The following is a 19,628-nucleotide window of genomic DNA, read 5'->3' on the forward strand; positions in this document are numbered from 1 at the left end:
ATTTGATGTATAGTTTAATCATTGTTTTAAAAGAAGCTACTTAAGGCCTAACCATATCACCAGAGTCATTACAACACTGTCATGTACAATCACAATGTATACATTTGCACTAGAAGAGTATAAGTTCAGGGAAATATTATAAAAGTGAAAATCCATTACTCAAGTTGTTTTTATTTCATGGAAAATGATTTCTTTAGGCTCAAAATTCAGTTATAACAAATTATAAATTTTTCCCATACCAAGACTAAAATGTGTTTAACTTGATAACAGATACTTACTAACTTAATTGTTCAGTCTTTAAATATTTTTGCTGGCAGATCTGTGCTACTGCAACCAGAAGAACCCACAGGACCTTCATGTTTCTCATATGTCACCATTGCAAATAGCAGAACTTACTAAATCATTGTTAAATAGCATATTATTGCACAATGATTACATTTGCTTTCATTAGATCATAATCTATTAATATTCTTTAAAATTTTAAATAGTCAATACACACAGGCATAAAAATGTGTGTTTCTGTTCATTTCCCTCCTTGAATTTTTCTGCAAATTTCTCTTCTGTTCAATTTTTTTCTCCTAAGAGTCTTTGTTCTTTGATTTCATGAAACTTTGTGAAAGGAAAAAAGATGTGCTGGATAAGCTAATTAAGATACTACTGTAATATAGTTTATACATAAATATTAAAACAGAGCAAGAAACTCATGATCAAGCTTTGGCATCATCTTTTGAAACCATAAAATATTTATTTTGAAGACAAATTTAAACTGTTGTGACAACCAGATAATCTCTGATGAGGAAGATGTAAGGCAATTACTTAACAGTAAAAATACTTCTTCTTTACAAGTTTGTGTTCTTTTACAAGTTTGAGGCATTCCAACATCTAGGCAGCCATAGCATCATCTTGTGTCTTCCAATAGCTTTCTGAGCCTTCCCTGATCCCTGAGAATGAATCAGCTGCATTTCCCTGAATGCAGTATATATGGCTACTTAATAAGAGCACAATTCCTATTTATATGTCAGTGAACTCATCACAAATATCTCACTAACTAGTCAGCATCTTGAATGCAGTTGTTCCAAAACAAGTTGTGCAATTAGGAAAGGATTAGACTTCATGAAATGTGACAGATGCAAAAGAATATTCCAGAATGAGATATCAGGAAATAATTAAACATAGTTCAGGTAATCTTTTCAAGGGGGAGTTCACATTTACACTTGATCCATGCATCCTTTTATGAGATGATAAGGCACCAATGTCTTTTGGGCAAACACAGATTCTTGGCTTCAGGGGTGATACCTAAACTGGAACAAAGACTCCAAGACTAAGGATGGAGCTAACAAGAATTAAGTGTTTTCAGAAAAGCTGAAGGCAGAGAAATAATTTCTGAAAAGTCAGCAGATATTCAAAGAAGAAAATGACTCCCTCTTAGAACCGAATGTGAAATGAAAACCAACATGAAAAATAATAAACCAAGAAAAAAATAATTGTAGATTAAAAAATAGACTATCTACAGCTTATTGGACAGAGAACTCTAACATAATCCCAAATCTTAATGCTCTGAAAGAAACTCACTCAGCTTGCAGATTGACTACCTCACTGGATGGATGGATGGATGGATGGACAGATGGATGAGTTGATGGATGGATATGTGGATGGATAGATGCATAGATCGATGCATGGATGGATAGATGGATGGATAGAAGCATGGATGGAATGAACAAGTGGACAGGTAAGGTAATAGACTTAGAAACCAATGAATGATCAATGATTCCTTGAAATTCAGTCCTACTGAATAATTACTGAATAATTTTCCCCAGTTTCCCATCTTTCCCAAATCTTCTACAGAAATTTGTCCTGATTTGCAATAAGAAAAGTGTGATTAAGTAAGTGTATGAATATATTATTTTTTTCACTAAATCAATAATCCTCAATTGGGGCACTTTTCAGTCCACATAGCATTTACAGATTTAAAAATATATATATATTATATATTTATATATGTGTATATTTAAATATATATATTTATATATTTTATATGTATATATTTAAATATATATATATTTGTCTGATATAATCAGTATAGCACTGGTATTTCCTGGGTAGATGCCAAAAATGATGTCAAACATCCTACAGTGTAAATGACAACCCCCAAGGAAGGAATGAGCCAACCAAAAATGTCAATAATGTCAATGCAACAAGTCCTGGATTAGTAAATACAATTTTGATATGGCTGTTTTCACACTTTAATTAATTCTATTAGTAATTATATCGAGACATTTCAGATTGTTTTTAAATCTAAGAACCTAGTGAATTTTTGTAAGCAAAAGTATTTCATATATATTACTAGACCATACTGCTTTTGTAATGCCATATTTTGTTTTCTGACTAAAACGTAAGAGCTGTCCCCCAAAATGTTTTACATGTTCTTCTCTGAATCCATGCCTCTGCTTCATTATTTTTCTGGATGTACTGACAGCTGCTTCCTAAGACTGTATATATACATATACTATATATATATATATACATTAAATATATATATATATATTTTATGTATTAGCTTTATTGCATTAGAAGCCATGAACTCTGTCTCAGAATTACCAAAGTGAAAATGACCTTCTGGACTGTCAGTTGTTGAAAAAGACTGTGTCTTTTGCTTATTTTTATCTTTTATATATTGGCTAGTAAAAATCCTGACATGGAAAAAAAACCCTCCAGGTGAATACACACTATTAAATGGGATTATGTCACCATTTAGGGCAGTTGCACTCTGTACCCGATTGCTTGGCTTCAGTTCCCAGCTTCCCTCCAAATTTCATCATCTTGCTAGTGCAAACCCTGGGACAAAGCAGGTAATGCTCAAGCAGTTTGGTCACTGACACCCACGTGGAAGATCTGGACTGGGTTCAGAGCTCCTAACTTCCATAAGTATTTGAAGGATGTCTTAACTAGTGAGAGATCTCTGATTATCTTCTGTCTTTGAAATAAGTAAAATCATTTTCTATAAGTCTAAACATGTGCAGTACATTTTAGAATGTTATGAAAATACATGTTGGACCCATCTAGAATCAAAGATTAAATTTACTTACATCAGTAAGAGATGTGTTGGCATCTACTGGGTATCATCACATTACCACATTTTCTACAAAGTAAGAAAGTACCGTGAAATACTTTCTCTGCAATCTTACCAGATCAAATATATCCTGAGAAAACCATTTTGCTTCAGAGCAAAAGGTCACATGGTTGAGGATCACAATGAGTAACTACTTAGTTCCATGTCAGTTCAAGAAACAGAAAAAAAATCAGTATGTCGGAAATCATCAGACACAGCTTTGTGGCAGTAAAAATTGAGATTGCCTTTTAAAAATCAATGGCTATAACTTTAATATGACCGGCAATGAGAGGAAGGTATTGCACAGTAAAAAGCATAATGTGTTGGATTTCGGGAAGATGGCTGACCTGGGAGGACGGGCATAGAAAGGGAAGCGCTGAAGGAGAGACAGGGCGTGGCTGGAGAGAGATCTGCGGACTAAAGAACCACAGGAAGGAGTGCCAGAAGCTCCCTGGACATCGAGCATCCAAGAAGAAACCCATAATTCGGAAGAAATCCAGAGAAGGAACGCAGGAAACACAAAGACCCGGTTAAAACGTGGTGAGTCAGACCTGGAAGGGGGCGCATCAGCGGGAAGTCCAGAGGACCCAGGGCAGCTGGAGACAGCAGGACGGGCTGCCTTTTGTGAAGGCCCCCACCAGTAGCAGCGACCCCTCCCCTCCTGGCAGAACTTCCAGCAACCAAAGCTGTGAGACTGCTTGGCGCTCTGAGCAACACAGGCCCCTGGAGGCACCTAGCTTGGCGGCTTTGTGGCGCCGGGACGCACAGGAACCCAGAGAGGTGGAGTGCGCCAGAGGTGAAAAAACCCCCGATTTTCGGGCTTTTCGCTCCCTGAGAGATCTATACTGAGACTGTCCCTGCTCAGTGCCCCCGGTCCCCCAGAATTCTCCCAGTCTGAGGCCGTGCGAGAACTGAACGCTCCAAATTGTGTGGGAGCCAGGGCGGAGAGCTCCTACAGGTCCCCCAGTAGTAAGGTGCAGGAGACTTGCACAGCTTAACTTTCTCTACTGGACATCGCTGGGCAGACCACATAGCACAACAACTTCTGGGGTGCGCCAGCACAGCATCTCACTGCTGAAAGCCCGTGGCCCCACATAGGCGGGCACCAGCGGCGGGCGTCAGTGGCGAGCGCCTGTGGCGGGGAGTGCTGCTTCAGTTCCTCTGAGGGATCTGCCTCGGTAAAACCCCTTGGTGCAGCAACAACTTCTGGGGTGTGCGCCAGCTCAGCTTCTCACTGCTGAATGCCCGAGGCCTCACAGAGGTGGCCACCAGCAGTGCGCGCCTGCAGTGGGGAGTGCTGCTTCAGTTCCTCTGAGGGATCCCCCTAGGAAAACTACCCCAGCACAACAACAGCATCTGGGGTGCAAGCCAGCACAGCTTCTCACTGCTGAATACCTGTGGCCCCACAGAGGCGGGCACCGGAGACGGGAAGTGCAGCTTCATTTCCTCTGAGGAATCCCTCTGGGCAAACTCCTCAGCACACCAGCATCTGAGTTTCACATCAGGCCAGGGTTGGGCAGCTCCACAACTGCAGGCCCTGAAACAGTGGCTCAAATACACATAGCTAAAGCTCCCAACGGCCTGACACATACTCCCCCACAGGCCTGAGGGGCGCTAGGGGTCTTCCAAATCCGCCCCAAAACTACAGACAAGGAGCCCTGAAGCTACAAAGTGCTGCTACTAAGCCCTACCCCTGAAGATGCACACAGGACGAAAGGTCTAACCAACAGACCTTAGAGAAACCAAGCTACAGAGGGTTATAGACATTCAGGGGTTGATATAGCTATCCCCCCCTCACCAAACGTCTCCAATAGAACTCAAAGAAATTCTCCTTCAAAAGTAAACCTAAAGGAAGCAGCGAACTCACACCTACTCCAAACTACTGCACAAAGACCAGAAACTGTAGATAAACAAATCAGAGAATACATCCCTGAAATCAACAAGAAACAATAACGCAATGAGAAGAAACTTCAGAAAAGGCAATGATCCAGACGAGAGAGCCAGTACCCCACCAAAAAAAGACCAAAAGCCAATATCTATTTCGGAGATACGAGATGAAGACATGGAAGCTCTACCAGACAAGGAATTTAAAAAAATAATGTTAAAAGCTGTCAGAGACAATGAGAAGAACTGGGAAGACTTCAAGGAATTCAAGAACCACATAGTCACAGAAATACAGCAAGTCAAGAACAAAATCCTTGATTTAGAGCACAAACTTGAGAGCCTAACTAACAGAATAAATACAGCAGAAGAGAGGATCTCTGAAACCGAAGACACACAAAATGAACACACCCAGCTCATTAAACAGCTAGAAACAAACCTGAACAAAGCCAATAAGACCATTCAGGAGATGAAAGACAACCTAAGAAAATCTAATATCAGAATTATGGGACTTCCTGAAGGAGCAGAAAGAGAATCAGGAATGCAAACGGTGCTCAACGAAATTATACAGGAAAACTTCCAAAACACTTGGAACATGAACCCAGCCCAAATCCAGGATGGACAGAGAACTCCCAATAGATATGATCCAAAGAGATCCTCACCCAGACACATGGTGCTCAAGTTCCACTCCAATGAGGACAAGGAAAGAGTCCTGAGACAAGTACGAAGCAGAGAAAAGATCACATATAGGGGAAAACCAATCAGAATCACTGCTGACTTCTCTGAAGAGACTCTATAAGCAAGGAGAGAATGGACAAAGATCTTCCAAATCCTGAAACAGAACAACTGTCAATCAAGATTAATGTACCCAGCAAAGATCTCATTTATATTTGAGAACGAAATCAGATACTTCCATAGCAAAGAGAAACTTGAAGAATATGCCAGCACAAAACCAACACTTCAAAATCTCCTTAGAAACGTGCTAAATCCAGAAAAAACAGGGACAAACCACAAGCGAAGATGGCAAACAGGAAGATCTCCCCACTAAAGTCCACACAAGGAGGGGCAATTACGCAGTTACCAACACCCACAAAGACACATATGTATGGCAGGGCAAAATCGCAGCATCTCAATATTGACTCTTAACACAAATGGTCTAAACTCACCAATCAAAAGGCACAGATTAACAGAATGGATCATCAAACAAGATCCAACTATCTGTTGCCTACAAGAGACACATCTAACCAGAAAAGCCTCTAAGAAATTTAAAGTGAAGGGATGGAAACAGATATTTCACGCCAATGGACAAGAAAAAAAGGCTGGGGTAGCTGTCCTAATTTCAGATGATATAGACTTCAAACTTACAGACATCAAAAAGGACAGAGAAGGACATTATATATTGGTGAAAGGATTGATCCATCAGGAAGCAATTACCATCGTGAACATATATGCACCAAATCCCAATGCGCCTAGCTACGTGAAGCAATTACTTACAGACTTAAGGGGAGACATAGATATGCACACAATAGTAGTGGGTGATCTTAACACCCCACTAACAACTATAGACAGATCAACAAAACAAAACTCAACAAAGAAACAACAGAGCTCATACAAACAATAGAACAACTGGACTTGGTTGACATTTATAGAACTTTTTATCCTAAGGCCACAGATTATACATTTTTTTCAGCAGTACATGGCACCTTCTCCAGGATTGACCACATGATAGGACACAAAGCAAATCTAAGTAACTTCAAAAAGATAGGAATCATACCATGTACCCTCTCAGACAACCACGAATGAAACTGGAAATCAGCAATTCAAAAAGGCCAAGGAAATACAGAAACTCTTGGAGGTTGAACAATATGCTATTGAACAAACAATGGGTCAGAGAAGAAATTAAGGATGAGATCAAAAAATTTATGGAAACCAATGAAAACTCTGACACAACATTCCAAAACTTGTGGGACACAGCCAAAGCAGTGCTACGGGGTAAATTCATCGCAATTGGAGCTCATGTCAAGGCCCAAGCGAGGTGCCAAATACAGGAACTAACCACACACCTCCAGGAATTGGAGAAGCAACAGCAGATGAGCCCCACACACAACAAGAAACAAGAAATCATCAAAACAAGGGAGGAAATCAACCATATAGAAATAAAAAAAACCATACACAAAATCAATGAATCAAAAAGCTGGTTTTTTGAGAAGATAAACAAAATACACACCCCGCTGGCCCGACTGACAAAGAAAAAACGAGAGAAAGCAAGAATTAACAGCATCAAAGATGAAAAAGGCAACATAACAACAGAGATTGCAACCATTAAGAACATAATTAGGAATTACTACAAAGCACTGTACTCCAACAAATCAGAAAACCACCAAGAAATGGAAAAGTTCTTAGATTTATACAACCTACCAAAACTTAGCCCAGAGGCAACAAACGACCTGAACAAGCCCATAACTGAAGCAGAGATTGAATCAGTGATTAAAGAACTCCCAACAAAGAAAAGCCCAGGTCCAGACGGCTTCACTACAAAATTCTACAAAATATTCCTAACAGAACTAACCCCAATCCTCTACAAACTCTTCAATACAATAGAAAAAGAAGCGACCCTTCCAAACTCATTCTATGAAGCCAACATTACCTTAATCCCAAAACCAGACAGAGATCCTACAGAGAAAGAAAACTACAGACCTATCTCTCTGATGAACATTGATGCTAAGATACTCAACAAAATCCTAGCCAATAGAATTCAAAAAATCATCAGACAGATCATTCATCCAGATCAAGTAGGATTCATCCCTGGAATGCAGGGATGGTTCAACATAAGGAAATCCATAAATGTGATACACCACATCCAAAAACTGAAAAACAAGAATCACATGATAGTATCAATAGACGCAGAAAAAGCTTTTGACAAAATCCAACACAACTTCCTACTAAAAACCCTAACCAAGGTAGGCATAGATGGAAAAATCCACAACATAATCAAAGCAATATATGAAAAACCCAACGCCAGCATCATACTGAATGGAGAAAAACTGGAACCCTTCCCACTAAGATCTGGAACAAGACAGGGATGTCCACTTTCTCCACTGCTATTCAACATAGTCCTAGAGGTACTTGCTGAGGCCTTAAGACAAGACAAAGAAATCAAAGGAATCCAAATTGGAAATGAAGAAGTCAAACTTTCACTATACACAGATGACATGATTCTTTATATAGAAGAGCCAAGAGGATCAACACAGAGACTCCTAGAACTTATACGAGAGTTCGGTAGTGTGGCAGGGTACAAAATTAATGAACAAAAATCAACAGCCATAGTGTATGCAAACAGCCCCAAGTTGGAAAAAGATCTAACCAGCAAAATACCATTCAAAATAACAGAGAAAAGTATGAAGTATCTGGGAATTAACCTAACCAAAAATGTAGGAGACCTATTTGAGGAAAGCTACAAACCACTTAAAAAAGAAATTGAACAAGACCTCAAAAGATGGAGTAACATCCCATGCTCCTGGATAGGTAAAATCAATATCATTAAAATGTCTATATTGCCAAAGGCGATATATACATTCAACGCAATTCCAATCAAATTGCCCAAAACATTCTTCATGGAACTGGAAACAATGATCCAAAAGTTCATATGGAAGCACAAAAAACCACGAATAGCCAGAACCATCCTGAAGAACAGGAAGTTAGCAGGGGGAATCAAGTACCGGATCTATGGACATACTATAGGGCAGTGGTTATCAAAACAGCGTGGTACTGGCACAAAGATAGAGAGGAAGATCAATGGAGCAGAATAGAAACACCAGACACGAATCCACATAGATACAGTCAATTAATCTTTGACAAAAAGACAGACAACAATCCAAGCAAACGGGAAGGTCTGTTCAATAAATGCTGTTGGGACAACTGGTTGATAGCCTGTAGAAACAAAAAGATAGACCCACATCTCTCACCATACACTAAGATCAAATCTAAATGGATAAAAGACCTAAACCTACATCCAGAAACCTTCAAACTTTTGGAAGAAAATGTTGGAAACACACTGCAACACTTAGGAGTAGGCCCTCACTTCCTAAAAAAGTCTCCAAAAGCAGTAGAAATTGAGACCAAAATAAACAATTGGGACCTCATCAAACTAAGAAGCTTCTGTACAGCTAGAGAAACAATCAACAAAGTAAAAAAGCAACCCACAGAATGGGAGAAGATCTTTGCGCACGACTTAGGTGACAGAGGGCTAATTTCCAGAATATACAAAGAACTACAAAACAACCAAAATGTCAAAACAAATAAGCCACTCAAGAAATGGGCACGGGAAATGAGCAGACATTTCACAAAGGAACAAACCCAAATTGCAAACAAGCATATGAAAAAATGCTCAAGTTCCCTGGCAATGAGGGAAATCCAAATGAAGACAACCTTGAGGTACCACCTAACTCCAGTAAGGATGGCACACATACGTAAAACCACCAACACTTGTTGGCGAGGATGTGTGGAAAAGGGAACCCTTCTCCACTGCTGGTGGGACTGCAGACTGGTACAGCCCCTATGGGAATCCGTTTGGCGAATACTCAAACAACTGAAAATCAACATACCATATGATCCAGCAATAGCACTACTAGGGATATATCCAAAACATCTCCTACTCAAGAAACCAACATGCACGCCTATGTTCATAGCAGCACAATCAGTAATTGCGAAAACATGGAAGCAGCCAAAATGCCCATCAACAGAAGACTGGATAAGAAAGCTATGGTTCATCTACTCTATGGAATACTACTCAGCTATTAAAAAAAAACGAAATGCAGTTCTTTGTGGACAAATGGGCCCGACTGGAATCCATCATGCTAAGAGAAATGAACCAATCCCAAAAGGTTAGATACCACATGTTTGCCTTAATTTGAGATGAAAAGATGACAACCTGAAAGATAGTACCTGTATATTGTAATATTATTGCAATCTCTAACAACCTGTATCCAATACAATAAGATAATGCGATATAATCTATAAACCAACAATTAATGTCAGAATACTTAAGATCTGCATCGAAAAACTGTAAAACATACTATACCCTCAATACGCTATGTTAATCCGCAATGGGGGGGGGAGTGCATGGAAGCCTTTCAGGACCATAAAAAGAGTGAGGAAAAAGTACAATATAGCCTATCATGATCAAATCTGGTAATTCATAGACAACAGACTCAAAGCGGCACTAAACAATAGTAAAACTACTATACCAGTGCATGTGGGGGGAATCGGGTGTGATCCTGACAACCTCTTAACAGGAGGTCATGTGCGTGGAGCAGGGGGGCACTCCAGGGTGGAGCAGGTGGCAAGGAGAAAGCCTGGATTCCAACCATGAAGACTCCCAGAACTTCACCACAAACTATTAATACGAGCAACAAGGACTATATCCCAACTGCCAAGGAGGCCACAGGGAATTGGATGCCCTCGGAGGCTGAGTACTCTGAGGTCACCCACACCCAACCGGAGCTCCCGCTAGGGATGGAAGAAGTCTAAACACTACCGTGCAGAAACCAACGTCATTGGAAAGACAACCAGAAGCCCTGAGCGGTCCGCAGAAACAGAAGAACAATAAACGTCCTTCGGGACCAGGGAGGAGAGCTTTCTCTGGACCAAGCCTGGCTCCACCTCTGGACCCCCACCCTCCCTTACAATGACCATCAGGATCGCTCCGAAAACCCCTCATAGCAAACAAACAATCATACAAACTAAAAATACCTAAAATAAATAGACAAACAACAAAGAGTAGAGCTTGGAATCTGACAGGAAAGAGCTGGCATGGATTGGCTCATGCCTCGCTCAGTAGGACATGAAGATTAGTCACTCTTCAACGTGGTGTTGGGGACTTTCCTGCACACCCCCCCCCAAAAAAAAAAAAAGTTCTGCACCTTAATTGTTGACAAATGTCTTGCTAGAGTTACAAGCCAGTCTAGATTATCCTAAAAATCTGCCAAGATCAGCAAAATTATACTTCAACACAACAAATGGCTAAATACTAAAATGAAATAGACACGAGACAGCTGAATGGTACCTTATAGCCTTTTTAAGGTATGTAGCAGCCGGTCCTGTGTACAAACTAAAATTGAATTGTCAATGAGCGAATCATAGGTTGTGGTTATGAACTTGTTTTTTTTTTTTTTTTAACATACTGGTTACTCAAAACCATGTCAATTCCATAATGTTGCGAATTGCTGTTGATGTTATATTGGGACTCTTAATTGACTGGGATGATATTCTACCAGCTCTAACTTTGGACCAGAAATGGTCTCCCCAAGAAGCTGTTCAACCTATCTGGACAATAAGTAGCTGGACTCTATGCTTGGTATATGTTTGCAAGGAAAGAATCTTGATGGAATCTGAACTGTAATACTGCATCAAGGTGGAGGAATCCACCAGGGGGGAGGGGCGTGGGGAGGGGTGGGGGGATTTCCAGAGCCTATGAAACTGTCACATAATGCATAATAATTAATAAAAAAACACACACACACACACAAAAAAAAAAGCATAATGTGTTATGAACTACAAAGTTAAGACTGATCATGGCCAATTCACAGGACATTGAAAAGACAACCTTAGCTGAGGCAGGTAATAAATTTGAATGCTAGGAAATAACTAGATGATTATATGATTCTGATGCATGACTATGAGGGAATCCCATAAAATATCTAGACTCATGAATGTGATATAATTTCCATCTCTAAACAGAGTTTGGAAGTTGCATTTTGGGAAAATACTACACATAAAGTAATTAATTAACTAATAGGGTTTATCACAATTTTCTCCACATGAAGACCTTTGTATTACATAAAGTGATAAAATATGGCCTAGATAATCTTCCTAATGTTCCAAAAAAAAATGACCAATAGCAAAGGTAAGCCAAATTTAGTCACAACCCCAGGTAGCCTGTCCCCTCTCTGTGACTAACCAATATAGCAAGAGTCCTCAATTCTGAAGAGAGCTGCTCTGATTAAATAATTGTTATAATTACTTAATCATTTTCCTGGTATTTTATTTTTATCAAGAGAATATGGGAGTAAGTATACTGTTTGGGCAAGGATTCTTGCAGAAGATAAGAATGAAAAATAGATGTCATTTATTAAAAGTTATTAGACTTGATGCACATACATTGAACCTGTAATTAATTGCAAAGGGGATATTACCTCCAAAATAAAATGAAATTACTTATATTTTACTTTAATACAATATTCCTAACCTTTTACACTTGCTAGTGTAACATTTTCTTTTCTGAATGGAAACCTAAAGCTGAACTTTTGAGAATAAACAGGCTTATATTTAAAGCTATAATGTCTAGTTCCCTTCTATAGTAATAATTTCTCTGAAAATATTGGTCGATGAGTCTTTAAAATCAACTATCATTGCATTTACATATGTAAATACTACAGTCAAATTTACTGAATGCAGCAAAAATTCTCGGATCTCCATTTAAAAAGCTTTGCCAAATGTTAACTCACTTGCAAAACTAGGAGTTTATCAGCTGCCTATAACAATCTTATGTGCAGTGACTTAGCCAACTGAGAAAAATGCTTCATTCTTAAAAGGAATTTCCCAAGTAAAGTAGCCTGGGGCTCTTATTAGTAGTTTCATGATGTCATCTCAGACAAAGAACCTTCCGATTTTCTACTTAACTTCCTTAAATGAGTCCTAGATACATTGTATCATCCAAAACTACACCAGTTGAAAAGAAGATTGGGCAATTGTTTCTAATTATAAACCTACCTGTTTCAAAAATAAAAAAGGAAGAGAATGATGTACTATTGAATGCATACGGTTTGTAACACATACCTCAAATTCTGGGTGCCACACTAAATCATTTTCCAGGTCTCTCCTGGACTGGGGTCATTTTGTGGCTCTAAGTCACTCTCTGTCTAATAGATTTTTTTTGGAGAAGAGCCCAAGCATAGCTTGGACCCAGTCAAACAAACATACACGCTTTTCCTACAAGGGCAAGGATGGTCTACAAAATGTTCATTCACTCAGAAAGTTACTAATTTATGTTAACAGATTCATTTCTGGAAAGTGAAAATGCAGAACAATACAGATATGGCATCATGCCTCTGTATTCCCAGATGCTCCATTCTTTTACTCATAAAGAAATAAATCTTAGAATGGTCAGCTCGCAGAAGCTGACAGTCTGCTCAAGTGATATCTGAAATGAAACTCTTGCCAGTTGTTTTTATGAAAGGATACACAGAAGCAGGTGAAAAAAAGAAGTATTACTCTTCTACTTTAATGAAAAAAATACTATTTAGTATCCAATGACTATGAATGAAATTTCTATGAGGAGCTCAAGAAGCTGGCTATAATTTTGAGACATCTTTGCAGTCTTGCCCAGTAACTTTTGTGACCTGGAAAACTTATCTGAGTCCTGTATTAAGTAATCATACTTACAGAAACTGATTTCCAGGTCATTTGGGCATCCGGTATATTATCAACATTGCTCATTCAATACAAAGTCATCTGAAAGTGTTTACCATCATCTCCAATTTCCTAAGCCAGTATACACACAATCTTATAGTGAAAACTAAGGATGTAGTCAATGAAAGAGTTGGTCCAAGGCTAGAACTGATGATGCAGGTATTTGAGGATACACAATCAATTGCCCCTGTTCTTAAGAATGCATGATCCATTTAGAAAGACAGTATGTGTACCTGGGAATCATACAAGAGTACAACATTTTAGTTATAATGTATTAGCTTAGAGAATGCAGAATAAATATTTTTTCCCAGAAAGTAAGTTTTTCCTTTACAAAAGTGGAAATATGGATCAAATATAAAAGATCTTCCTAATATTGACAGAACATGCATATTGTTTAAAAATTACTGAAGAAACTCAAGAAATTTTTATACTGAAATAAAATTCTCCTTTTAAAATTTACTTTGTTTACCTGAGAGAGGGTGGAAGAATACGGAGAGAGAGGAGATTAGAAAACCAGAGCACACATTCCCAATCTGCTGTCTACTGGTTTCTGTCTTCCTATTAACTGTAACACCCAAGGCTGGGCCAGGCCAGTCAGGAACCAGGAACTAAGCTCATGTCTCCCATACTAGGAACAGGGACCCAGCCACTTGGGCCATCTCTGCTGCCTCCTAGGATGGACATTAGCAGGAAGCTGGATTCAGTGGAGGAGCAGAGCCAGAACTTGGACTCAGGCATTTTGAACTGGAATACCAACATTCCAAGTGGCATTTTGTCTGATATGCCAATTGCTTGCCCCAGGCTACTTTTTTGCTTTTAAAGATTGATTTATTTGAAACACAGAGAAGAGAGAGAGAAATATGGAGAGAGAGAAAATTATCCTCCTCTCACCGATTCAGTACCCAAATATAACTGGAAAAGCTGAGGCAGGGCCAAGTTAAAGCTATGAACTAGAAACTCCATCCAGGTCTCCCATGTTAGTGGCAGGAACCCAAGTACTTGTACCACCATTTTCTATCTCCCAGGCACTTTAGCAAGAAGTTCAGTTGGAGGCAGAGACAGGCTTGTCTCTAGGCATTCCAATGTATGATGTAGGTATTCAACAGCTCAACCTGTTGAACTATAGTGTCTGCACCCAATCAAATTACCTTTTAACTCAATTCTTTTTATGAACTTTTTGAGGCATGGTTATATATTCCCTGTGTTAACTCAAATCTTAAGACCTTGATAGTAAAAATCACAATACTTTAAAGACACATAAATTACATTAAGATTATGGCATAAATTACAGTGTGACAAGATAATCTACAAGGAATTTATTTTAATCATAAAGTAAATAAAAGCAAATATTCTTTTTCTTCTTTTTTTAACATTAGGTCATGGAACTAAAGGAGTGTTTGAGCTTCTGTCTGGATGGCGGAGAACCAAAGAAAATCTGCCCTTCAAAGACAGGGTGGCAGATGCCTATTCTGACGTGATGGTCACCTATACCATGACCAGCTCCCTGTACTTCATCACCTTTGGCATGGGTGCCAGCCCATTCACAAACATAGAGGCTGTGAAGGTCTTCTGTCAGAACATGTGTGTCTCCATTCTGTTGAATTACTTCTACATTTTCTCCTTCTTTGGCTCCTGTCTGGTCTTTGCAGGCCAACTGGAGCAAAACCGCTACCACAGCATCTTTTGCTGTAAGATCCCTTCTGCAGAGTACCTGGACCGCAAACCCGTGTGGTTCCAGACAGTGATGAGTGATGGGCACCAACAGACATCCCATCACGAGACGAACCCCTACCAGCACCACTTCATCCAGCACTTCCTCCGCGAACATTACAATGAATGGATTACCAATATCTATGTGAAGCCATTTGTTGTCATCCTCTATCTCATTTATGCCTCCTTCTCCTTCATGGGGTGCTTGCAGATCAGTGATGGAGCCAACATTATCAATCTATTAGCCAGTGACTCCCCAAGCATTTCCTACGCCATGGTTCAGCAAAAATATTTCAGTAACTATAGCCCCGTGATAGGATTCTATGTCTACGAGCCCCTCGAGTACTGGAACAGCAGTGTGCAGGAGGACCTCCGAAGACTCTGTAGTGGCTTCACTGTAGTGTCCTGGGTGGAGCAATACTACCAGTTCCTGAAAGTCAGCAACATCAGTGCCAGTAACAAAAGTGACTTCATCGGTGTCCTGCAAAGCTCATTTTTAAAAAAGCCGGAATTCCAGCATTTCCGAAATGATATCATATTCTCCAAGGCAGGTGATGAAAACAACATCATTGCTTCTCGCTTGTATCTGGTAGCCAGGACTAGCAGAGACAAGCAGAAGGAAATCATAGAAGTGTTGGAGAAGTTGAGGCCCCTGTCCCTCTCAAAGAGCATCCGATTCATTGTGTTCAACCCCTCCTTTGTTTTCACAGACCATTACAGTTTGTCTGTCACCGTGCCTGTTCTGATTGCAGGCTTTGGTGTTCTCCTGGTGTTGATCCTGACTTTTTTCCTAGTGATTCATCCTCTGGGAAACTTCTGGCTAATTCTTAGTGTCACCTCAATTGAGTTGGGCGTTCTAGGCTTAATGACATTATGGAACGTCGACATGGATTGTATTTCTATCTTGTGCCTTATCTACACTTTAAATTTTGCCATTGACCACTGTGCACCACTGCTTTACACGTTTGTATTAGCAACTGAGCACACCCGAACACAATGTATAAAAAGCTCCCTGCAAGAGCATGGGACAGCCATTTTGCAAAATGTTACTTCTTTTCTTATTGGGTTGGTTCCCCTCCTATTTGTGCCTTCAAACCTGACCTTCACACTGTTCAAATGCTTGCTGCTCACAGGTGGTTGCACACTTCTGCACTGTTTTGTTATTTTACCTGTGTTCCTAACCTTTTTTCCCCCTTCCAAAAAGCACCACAAGAAAAAGAAACGTGCCAAACGAAAGGAGAGAGAAGAAATCGAATGCATAGAAATTCAAGAAAACCCTGATCACGTCACCACAGTCTGAGGCGTGCAGACTAATGGATTATTTTTCTTTTCCAGTATCGCACAATGATGCAGGGCGAGTAAAGCTCAGACCTCAGCTGCTTGGGCTGGCCAGGGGTAGCAAGGCAAGTCAGAGCAAGTATGCATTATTCATGACACATCCCTGTGTCAGCTTTTTGGAGGGAAGAGGGAATAAGATGAAGTGGGAAAGATCTTGGCAACCTTGTTCTCCACAAAGGGTATGTTTCTAGACATGCTCTTCCAAGGAACTGAGAAATCAAATGGAATATTAAGGTAGAAGGCCGAAAGAACAAATAACTTTGAAATAGAAAATGATTAGAAGAGATGGACTAGAGAGGAAAAGGAGGTTTCCAAATGACGGAAAAGACTTAGGAAATGTCAAAATTGCCATGCCACTTTCCATGTTTGTTTTTTGAACAGATTGGTCAAAGGAAACCTATGCACTTGGGAAGTACATATTTAATCTTGTCTAAACCAAAGGACTTCCCGATCCATTTATGTGTACATATATATGTATATATGCTTTATATACATATACTTGTATTTGTCTCTCTCGTACATTGACATTTCTATGGAGAAAGGTGTCCATTTGCAGATAGGCTGTCCTTTCTCTAAAAAGTCACATCAGCCTTAGCCAAGTATATAGACTCATTAATGTCCATTCAAATTCAATTCAAGGATTTCATCAGCAACTGAATTGTTCGGCTGTGTGATAAGCAACATAAACAGGTGTGGATTCATGTGATTGTGCTTATCATACTAGCTGTCATCATGACTTGCTTTAGATGACTTAGAATAAAGCAAACTTGAAAGCATTGGAATTTAAAACACTGACAAGATTTATATTCTCATGTTAAAACTAAGTAGTTGACTTGGCTTTTCACAGGCATTTAATAGTATTTGAAGGGCTGATAGGGCTACTTTCAAAGAGCTCACCCACCTGCAAATGAGCACTTAATCCATATTGTGCATACATATGTGTGTGAGTGAGGGTGTATAATATGTGTCCATGTATGAGACAGAGAAAGAGAGAGAAAGAATAAAAGAGAGAGAGTATTCCACAGTTATTCTTATTTTAGATGATGAAAAATATACTGCCATGGAATACAAATAATGCAGAAGAGAGAAAACATACCTAGGAAACATGTTATGGAAAGAATCGGAAGTAAACTAGAACATCACCACCTATGTGCCATCAATTGGTTCTTAACCTAAGAAAAAGATTCTAATCCCATAAGCTTTAGTGTGCTCCTTGCATTAATATTTGGAACATTAATCCAGACCATGATCACTGTAGTAGTGCTCATAGTATCTATTACAATATAATTTTGTAGCTTGCAATGTTATTGTTCTTGTTACCCAGAAAGTTACCTCCTAGAGTGATAATAATTATCTACAAGTGGAATACTGACTGTACCTGCTGCTGCTGCTGAATTCTTTCTCAAAAAAGTACTAAGGTAAATGTTCTCATTGAGTTAAAATTTAAAACTGGTTCCCAGCAGAGAGGCTCAGTCTGTTGGGGGCTTACTTGGATTAACGCAGTACTTTCTGTTGCAAACCATTATTAGAAAATGGATTTTCCTACACTAAGCAGTAACATAATTTATTTCCAGGTAGGACAGAACAAATGACCAGTTGATTCTAAAATCTGGTAAATTCTTTCACTTGGGAGAAAGCTACTGCTTTCCAGTAACTTTGATTATATGCTTTAAAGTTTTCCGTTTCAGATAAGTTTAGAAATTAGATTTTTTGAAAAAATCACATTTTATCAGTCTTTTGTAGGGATGCTGATTAATGAAGTAACAAAATGATGACTTTTACAAGTACAATGTATTGGACTATCAAGAAAAAGAACAAACTCTACAATGTAAAACACGGAAGTAAAATTTTATTTCTTAGAGCTTGTTTTGTCCTATCTTGAAGCTATTCAGTTTCTAGTCAAAATAGGCTAAGTCTTTTTCCATTGTGTTCATTTGGACACAAATACCAAAATATTTAAATGTGGAAAATAATAACCCATGACTGCAGGATTGTTGTTTATACATCACTTGTAAATTCGTGTCAGACTTCTGCCTCATGAACTGCTATTCTAGAATGATCCAGTATTTAGTTCCAATGAACCTCCAAACCGTGATCTCATATCTGAAGTAGAAATGTCAGAAGTTTCCACGTTTTTGCTTTGATTTTATAAATGTGTGGTAGAGGAATTCATTTTTTTATAGATTACCCACCATGGTAAATCATTTTTTCTCTTACCCTCTTCACAAGATTGGACTTAATGACATGAAAAATCCATTAACTATCACTCCACTCCTTTCCAGGGTGAACCATATTCCATTTATCCACATAACTTGTAAAAGCTTGCCTACTTGAGCCACATAAATTCATTACCACAAAGCATTCCCCAGGCAGGCTGATCCATGAAGAAGTGATTCAGAATACTAAGGAGCAACGTGCCCATGGAATGGTGGTGTGTGCTGCCGAATCAACAGGGCAGTTCTGACATGCTTCTACCCAGTGTCCCTATTTGCATGGGGGAAAACAGTTGTTTTATAGATTACATTTTAACACAGAAAGGGTCTAATTCATAAATGGAAGTTTTTGAATGCTTAAGTGAATAGAGAGGCGCATTTGGGTATGGACACTATCTTTTCCAGGACACCATGGTACTCTTTAGAGAAATGTAGCAATAATTTACTGAAATGGAATTTCTGGTTCTGGAAAAGTCAATCCACCACCTAAAATGCCTCAACTCAGTCCTAGGATGGAACTGAAACCCAGTAGGAAATATCAGTCTCATCAGACCTCCAGCAACACTGTGAAATGGCTACTTCCAAGAATTCCACTTAAAGAATGTCAAGATACATCCTAAAAGATGAGATCATGATTTGCAGGTGACTCCCATTGATCTCAGCCTTTTCTGGTAGCTTGCACACATCTCTTCCTGCTTTTATAAGCTGACTCTTATGCTTTCAATTTGGGAAGTGATGAGAATGTTCAAATTATGAACCTATCTACTATCAACAGATGGAAAATCCACTCCTAAAAAAAAAAAAAAAAAGAAAGAAAACTAAGGGAAATATGTCAGATTCGTATAATACTTTGCTCAATGCCAGAGAGGGATTTTATTTTTAAATTCGAACACCACACATTTTCTGTT

General features: G+C 39.1%; 1 protein-coding gene across 3 annotated transcripts in view; it reads left to right on the forward strand.

The window, feature by feature from the left end:
- The window catches only part of PTCHD4 (patched domain containing 4), a 182,758-nt gene extending 165,369 nt beyond the window's left edge, over window positions 1-17,389 (forward strand). For all 3 annotated transcript variants that reach the window (XM_012928474.2, XM_004590427.2, XM_004590428.2), the window contains one exon: window positions 14,836-17,389. In XM_012928474.2, coding sequence (XP_012783928.1) covers window positions 14,836-16,469 — 1,634 coding nt within the window. In that variant the 3' untranslated portion in view covers window positions 16,470-17,389. The remainder of the gene's footprint in view (window positions 1-14,835) is intronic.
- Window positions 17,390-19,628: the final 2,239 nt, after the last annotated feature.

The sequence above is a fragment of the Ochotona princeps genome, chromosome 1 (genome assembly GCF_030435755.1).
Source record: "Ochotona princeps isolate mOchPri1 chromosome 1, mOchPri1.hap1, whole genome shotgun sequence".
In the NCBI taxonomy this organism is placed as follows: domain Eukaryota; kingdom Metazoa; phylum Chordata; class Mammalia; order Lagomorpha; family Ochotonidae; genus Ochotona; species Ochotona princeps.